At 34.7% G+C, this 8,737-nt stretch overlaps 1 protein-coding gene across 1 annotated transcript; it reads left to right on the plus strand.

Annotated features, from left to right (window-relative positions):
• The first annotated feature begins 2,232 nt into the window (after positions 1–2,232).
• Positions 2,233–3,651, plus strand: LOC123314045 (piggyBac transposable element-derived protein 4-like). Its single transcript, XM_044899158.1, has one exon. It carries the CDS (start codon positions 2,233–2,235, stop codon positions 3,649–3,651), a length of 1,419 nt encoding a protein of 472 aa, XP_044755093.1.
• The last annotated feature ends 5,086 nt before the right edge of the window (positions 3,652–8,737 follow it).

The following is an 8,737-nucleotide window of genomic DNA, read 5'->3' on the forward strand; positions in this document are numbered from 1 at the left end:
GTGATTTTTACAAGGTGGGCGATATAAATAGGAGCGCTGATTATTTAATAAGCAATCTCACTGAGGTTATTGAGAAAAATGCACAAAAAATTGAACTGAAACATCACATGAAAAAGAGGAAAAAATGGATTACCGTAGGTTTAATGAAAGCTATCAAAAAAAGGGATAATTTATTCAAAAAGTATAAAAATAATCCGGAAAATTTAAATTGCAAAAGCGAGTACATTCAATATAGAAATTTACTTCAGTCTGTTATTAAGAGAGCTAAGATAACATATTTCAACAATAAATTCGAACAGGGTGGTGGTGATAGCAAGTCGGTATGGCAGGTTGTGAAATCCGTGAATGAAAATAATGCTAAGAGAAGAAATCTAACTGGTATTCGCGATTCAAAGAATAATTTGGTCGAAAATGAGTCTGAAATGGCAGATTTTTTTAATGAATTTTTCCCTTCGGTCGGTCCGAAATGGGCTAAAGCCATACGCAAATCTAAAATTTAATCCAATTAAACGATCTTCCTGCAAGCATTCTCTGTTTCTCCTACCTGCAACACACATAGAAATAAGAGAGATAATAAATTCATTGAGAAATAAAAAGTCATCGGGAATTGATGGACTGAAATCGGAAACGCTTAAAAAAATAGTGGATCACATAGCTTCACCTCTGGCACATCTTATAAATAACATAATGATGCAGGGAATAGTGCCAAAATGCTTCAAAATTGGTTTTATAACACCCCTATTTAAGAGCGGAGACCAAGAACTGCCATCAAATTATCGACCTATTACATTAATAAGTAACGTTGCCAAGGTATTTGAGAAAGCGTTTAAAAACAGATTAGTTGCCTATCTATAGAAGTATAAACTGATATCGGCAAATCAATTTGGCTTCAGGAAAAATATCTCCACACAGGATGCTATCAATTCATTGATTTCAAAAATAAATAAAAGATTAGAAAATGGTACAAAATGTCTAGCTGTATTCGTTGATCTGGCGAAGGCTTTCGACACAGTCCATCATGGACTGCTGTTGGATGCGCTGCGGGATGTGGGTGTTAGGGGAAGAGCAGAGGATCTTATGAAAAGTTATCTCGATGATCGTGAGCAATGTGTCCGGGTGAATGGGTCTATCAGTGGGAGAAGAAAGGTAGAATATGGCGTGCCTCAGGGGACAGTGATCGGTCCAATCCTCTTTATTATATATATAAATACTATTCTTACTCTGAATACGAAGGGATCGATTACCAGTTTTGCTGACGATACAGTAATTTTTTATGAAAATCATACCTGGGAAGATCTGAAGAAAATGGTGGAGGAAGATTTTACTATTCTGATGGATGCATTCAGTTCGAAGATTTTAACATTAAACCTTGATAAAACTTGCTTTCTGCCAGTTAGCTGTGGCGCAGATAATACTCCTCCTTATGACAGGTTGACTATAGGTACGAACAATGATACAACTCAGATTCTAAGCAGGAAACACATCAAATATCTCGGAATAACAATTGATTCCCACTTAACCCTTTCGTCCCTTGTGGTTTCACTATGAAACCACCTTTAATAAAATGTATTACAATCGTCCCTATGGTTACATCTAAAAACAGTTTCAACAGTGATACGTCAAAGGCGGTCTCACTTAACGGGTTGCAATAGTTCTTCAGAAATTGTCTTACTTTGATTTGAATCGTTCATTACTCTAAGTCTATGCCAGAAACAGGTCAATATTGTGGTGAATATTAGGTTATTGTATAATAGTATTTTAAAAAAATTAGTGGACTGCAATGGCTGGTGAGTAAATATCATAGAAACTGACTTATCGTCTGGTTGTCATGTCTAATGATTTCTAACATGAATTCATTTTTATAAGGGCAAATAATGATAATACCAATAGGTGGTTCCGCAGCGAAACCACTGGTACTTACAGATTGTTCAAAATTTCAGGAAAAAATGTTTGGACATTCCAAGAATTGGAGAATATTAGTTCGGACGACATTCATGTGGTACTTGGAGATATTCCTTCTGGTAATGAAAGTTTGAATGTCATTTTTCAAGATATTTCTCATGAAAATCAAGAAAAACAAAACTTGAACGATGTTATTGAAGAAGATGGGTTAGGAATCTATGAAAATTTCGAAAATACAAACGATTTGAATGAATTTACTAGTGAAGATGAACTTCCTCTTGCGGAAATTTACCATTCGATGTTGACAACGTTAGATGGACCTCGGCAAATATGAATAACGAGATGCATTCTTTTACTAAGGAATCTGGTCCAAGAAATATTCCTGTTGATGCTTGTAGTCCTTTTGATGTATTCTCATGTTTATTTCCTCAAGAATTTGTGTCCAATATTACAGAACAAACAAATTTATACGCTCTGCAAAAATTTGGGGATCCACAAAAATTCAAGAAAACCAATGAAGAAGAAATGAAAGCATTTTTGGGAATAAATATATTTATGGGAATAAAGCGTTTACCTTCAATCAAGGATTACTGGTCTTCTAATGAAGAGATTCGTGATAATTACATATCAAGTATAATGCCACGAAACCGATTTATGTGGATGCTAGGAAATATTCACTTGAATGATAACTATAAACAACCTAAGAAAGGCGAACCAGGTTATGACAAACTCTACAAGTTGAGACCTCTTCTGGACAAATTACAATATACATATAATTTTTATTATGATGCTGATGAGCACCAGTCAGTGGACGAATCAATGATCAAGTTCAAAGGTCGCTCATCTCTTCGTCAATACATGCCCCAGAAACCAATAAAACGAGGTTACAAAATCTGGGTTCGTGCTAACAAATCAGGCTACATTGCAGAATTTCAAATTTATACAGGGAAGGTGGATAGCGCAGAAAAACATTTAGGTACACGTGTTGTGAAAGATCTAACAAAAAATATTGCAGGGGAATATCACAAAGTTTATTTCGATAATTATTTTACATCTATGAACTTGATGAATGACCTAAAAAATTCAAAAATTCATGGGTGCGGTATAGTTCGCAAAGACCGTAAAGGACTCCCCAAGGATCTGAAACGCGACAAGGAAATGAATAGAGGAGACGCTGATTGGAGAATAACTAAAACTGGTATTGTTTCTATGAAAACTATGGACAAAAGGGGAATTTATTTTTTATCCAATTTTCACGATCCCGAGAAAGCAAATTCTGTTCAGAGGAAAATGAAAGATGGTACCATCATTGAAGTGTCATGTCCAGATTTAGTGAGAGATTATAATGAAAATATGGGCCACGTGGATAAGGCCGATATGCTTAAGTCGCTCTATGAAATAGATCGCAAAAGCAAGAGATGGTGGCTGAGGATTTTTTGGCATTTCATCGATGTAACCATTGTAAATGCTTTCGTTTTGTTTCGGAAAAGATGCGATTGTCAATCTCTGGAACTGAAAGAATTCAGAGTAGCTGTAGCTAGAGGGCTAATTGGAATGCATAGGTGCGAAAAACGTAGACGAAGAAACGACGACTACGATTTATCTCATAAAAAATTCAAACGACAGGTGCCCAATGAAACAAGACAAACCGAGTCGAAACACATGCCTATGTATGGTACCTCAGTGAGATGTGGATTTTGTAGCACCAACCGAACCTCATCGCACAAAATGGCGCTGTACAGCGTGTAAAGTTGGCCTCTGCTTGAATGACAAAAAAAACTGTTTTATTGCCTTCCACAAAAAATAATTATATAAATTGTATCATTCGTTGAGTCCTGGTGGTTACATATAGAAACCACCATTTAAAAAAACAAATTAAAATAGATATTCAGTGAAATCAGTGAACTATATTGAATTTCATGTGTTTTTGACCTGAAAATATGAATAAAGTTAATTTTGAATGAAATATTCTAATTTGGGACTGAAAGGGTTAAAATGGAATATTCATATACAGGGTGTTTCATCATAAACTGGACAAACTCATATGACGTGTAGAGAACATCGGGAGAATCATTTTTTTCTTATGAAATATTTCCCGTTTTCGAAGCATAAGGGAGATACACGGTGTTTAATGTCATTTTCGAGCGTTATTATATTGAGTGTGGTCGGTTATGTATAAGACTGGAAGTAATGGTTTCTTGTCATATCGTAGTATTTTTGGATGCTTCATTCAGAAATGGTGTAGAGTACCGAAAAAAAAATTACAAAATGGCGGAAAACCTGCAATGTTCGTGATTTTTTTTTTCGGTTGCCAAATTGATTTTCATTTCCTAAATTAACACAATTTTTAAAGGATATCTGTGAAAAAATTTTTTCAGAAATCGAACACAACTTTTTTTTTACATGTCTACAGCGGAAAAAAATTTTCACTCGAAATTGATGAAATTTTTCACGATTGTACTTACTTTCATACCTAACACGAATATCAAAACAGAATCGAAAAATATCAAACGGTTTCGTTTTTACAGCCATTCAAATGTCCCGTTCGAATATCTGAAATAATAAAAAAACATGACACAGCTTGTGTTCTTAGGCCCATAATTTTTGAATTTGTATGTCGAAACATTCCAGATTGCAAAATGAATTTAAAAAAATCAGTGAAACTTCACTGAGAGTCGAACTCCCTACTCTGAGTTAAGTATTAATGTGAAATATGAGTCTGTTCTAAGGTTCTGAGTATACATATTAATTTTCGTTGCCGAGCAACAGTAGCTGATAGAATTTGACAGGGTATTTGAATTTTACTGAATAATTCGAGTATATTGAAACGATTTGTATGCAAACGAAAATGAAATATTCACTTTTAGAAAAAAATGATATGGTTCAGGCTTATTATGAAGCGAATTCCTCAGGGAGAAAAGCAAGGGAAATTTACGCTCGCAGATTTCCAAGCCGAAACGTTCCTAATTTTAAAACTTTCATAGAAACAGTGCGTAAATTACGTGAAGAAGGTATTCTTCACCGCAAGAAGAAGGAAACAATCCGAAATAACGAAGAACGTATCCTGGATTTAGTGAGTGAAAATCCGATGGTATCAACGAGAACTCTAACAAATCATCCAAGTGTGAATAAGAGTAAATCCACTGTATGGAGAGTTTTGAAAAGAAATCGCTACCATCCGTACCATTTCCATTCATGTCAAACCTTAGAAGAAGGTGATTTTGAGAAGAGGAAAGAATTCTGTGAATTTATTTTAAGAAGGACACGTGAGAATAGGAATTTCCTACGTCTCATACTGTTTACGGATGAAGCAACATTCCACAGAGATGGTTTCTTCAACAAAAAAAATAATATAATATGGCAAAGGGAAAATCCACATGCAACAGTAGCAAAAAATAGCCAGAAGAGATTTTCTGTCAATGTTTGGGCGGGAATGAAGGATGGATTCATTATAGGACCGTACATTCTTCCTGAAACATTGACTGGAAATGGCTATAATCAATTTTTGAAGGAAACTCTGCCCGATCTATTGGAAGATATTCTTTTGAGTCACTTTCAAGGAATATGGTACCAGCATGATGGTTGCCCTGCTCACACAGTGAGGAGTGTACGAGAATTTTTAGACTCTCAATACTCTCGCCGATGGATCGGCCGATTGGGACCTGTCGCATGGCCTCCTCGTTCTCCAGATCTTACACCTATGGATTTTTATTTCTGGGATCATATGAAGAGTCTTGTTTATGATAAGCGAGCTCCAGTGACTTCGAGAGAAGAACTGATTCAAAGAATCGAATCAGCCGCCGAAGAGATTCGCCGAAACCCGGAAATGGTTCGTTCAGCGGTGGATAGTGTGGCGAAAAGGGCGACAAAGTGTATCCTGAAAAATGGCAATATTTTTGAGAACGAATTATGAATAAATTTTATACTAATAGGTTTTTTTTGTTGCGTTTGTGAAATTGTGGAATTATTCGTAGAAATTTCCGCAATAATGCCTTGCCATTAATATCTGGGAAGTATTAACCGCCAATTTCTACTCAAACTGCATAAATTGGTTTCAAGATAGTTGCAATATTATATTCAGTTAAATTCAAATACTCTGTCAAATTCTATGAGCTGCCATTGCTTGGCAACGAAAATTAAAAACCTTTGAACAGTCTCAATTCAGATTCCACATTTATTTTAATAGGTACTTAACTCAGAGCAGGGAGTTCGACTCTCAATGAAGTTTCACTGATTTTTTTTAAATTCATTTTGCAATCTGAAATGTTTCGACATACAAATTCAAAAATTATGGGCCTAAGAACGCAAGCTGTGTCATGTTTTTTTATTATTTCAGATATTCGAACGGGACATTTGAATGGCTGTAAAAACGAAACCGTTTGATATTTTTCGATTCTGTTTTGATATTCGTGTTAGGTATGAAAGTAAGTACAATCGTGAAAAATTTCATCAATTTCGAGTGAAATTTTTTTTCGCTGTAGACATGTAAAAAAAAAGTTGTGTTCGATTACTGAAGAAATTTTTTCACAGATATCCTTTAAAAATTGTGTTAATTTAGGAAATGAAAATCAATTTGGCAACCGAAAAAAAAAATCACGAACATTGCAGGTTTTCCGCCATTTTGTAATTTTTTTTTCGGTGCTCTACACCATTTCTGAATGAAGCATCCAAAAATACTACGATATGACAAGAAACCATTACTTCCAGTCTTATACATAACCGACCACACTCAATATAATAAAGCTCGAAAATGACATTAAACACCGTGTATCTCCCTTATGCTTCGAAAACGGGAAATATTTCATAAGAAAAAAATGATTCTCCCGATGTTCTCTACACGTCATATGAGTTTGTCCAGTTTATGATGAAACACCCTGTAGATAAAATAGTTTTTACGTTGAGAAGTTTATTGTATCGTTTCAGATATCTCAAACAAATTTTGGAAGTACCATCTCTAAAAATTATATATCACGCACTTGTAGAATCTAAACTAACCTATGGAAACCTGGCCTGGGGCGCGGCAGCTTATTGCTATTTACAAAAATTAGAAAAAATGCAGAAAAGAATTTTGAAAATTATGATGGGAAGACAGAATTTGTATCCATCTAATGAATTGTACAATGAATCAAAGATCTTAGACATAAGGCAACTATATTTCCTCAAATCGGTAATTGATACTTATGGTAAAAAAACGGAACTCAGATATATTGATCACCACCACAATACACGATCTAAGGTAAATGAAATACTTCACACCCAATATGCCTCGAAAACAATATCCCAGAGGTCATTTGAGTACTTGGCCTGTAGACTGTATAATTTTCTTCCGGTAGATATTAGGCATTCGGTTTCTGCACCGATATTCAAAAGAAAGGTGAAGCTATTTTTGATGGACCAAGCTAGGCACATATTATAATATCTAGCCTATTCAAATTTAATTGAATGAACAATTACTGCATTTTGGATTTGGCCCCCCAGTATGCTTGAAATAATGATTTTTTTTTTGTGTGATACCTATGATGCCTTGTTTTTTTTGTGTGTTTCTCTTTGTATTGCTTGTGAAAGGGAATTTAGTTTGACGGTTCACTCCACAGACAGGCTAACCTCGGGTTTCATAAAGCTTGATCAGGGAATCAATGCTTGATGGACCAACAGAAGTCAATTTGTTTTCAATCGATAATTCAGTCATGATCATTCAGAATATCATTCTCGCATCAAATTATGATGTTTATACGTCCATTAAATTATTCTCAACAAGGTGTCAGTGAGTTCGTTTTAGAAATCAAGTGACTGTCAAATCGTTGATCGCACAATCAAAGTTTTATGAAACCCGCTGTAAGCCTTTGTGGAGCATGTACTTATGATTTCTGCAAATAAATTATTATTATTATTATATATGTGTGTGAATTAAATAAATGTGAACGTAAACGAACACTATACGTGTGGGATTGTAAACAACGTCCGTAGTCCACACCATAGACTGGAGAATAATAACCAAAGACTTAATAATAATAAAGTATATAGCAAAGAGTAACAACAAGAGGTTTCACTCTGTCAATTTACAAGGCAAGACCTCGTCCACAGAAATTTAACCTTGAATACAGAAGAACCGAATCTCACCCATTCGACCATCTGAGCTCTTACTGACCTGGGTGACCAATCACAGCCGTCTATAGAGACTTGTGATAGCTGTGGACCAATCAGGTCGAAGATCAATTTCGAACCGAAGTTACCATGGTTACGAAATTCTTTTTGTCGGCGGTCAATTTCTAATGTCAATTGCCAAAGAAATTCTATTTTTATGAATAATTTTCTAAATGGAAAATGAGAAATAAATCGTTCAGACTCTGAAATCGTTTGTACTGAATTGATGTGGCTGGAACTCGTTATATAAAATAAATGCTATGGTAGAGAAATTACGGGGTATATTTGTAGATAGATTACTTGATATTTATTATTATTATTGATGGCGATTAATTGGGCTGTTTCCAGCATTTTTGGATGATTTTTCCGAATATTTCTTTAAACATTCTGAAAAATTGTATTTGTGCTTCACCTTCATAAGAAAACATGGCTGAAATTTGCTTTTTTGTTCTTATAAAAACCCATTTGCTCACAAATAACTTTGGTAATAAGTTTATATACATATTTGTTAGGTTTCAGAAAGGAATTCTAAATGGAATCATTATTTATTTATTTATTATAATGTAATTACATTATAAAGAAAAGTAATATGCATTTCAATCCAGATATAAAGCATCTTCGAGCGAAGTCCATTTGCACCATGAGGATTTTTTTTCCAATGTTGTCCTTGATGATCACATTACTTACTGCT

Source organism: Coccinella septempunctata, chromosome 5 (genome assembly GCF_907165205.1).
Source record: "Coccinella septempunctata chromosome 5, icCocSept1.1, whole genome shotgun sequence".
NCBI lineage: Eukaryota > Metazoa > Arthropoda > Insecta > Coleoptera > Coccinellidae > Coccinella > Coccinella septempunctata.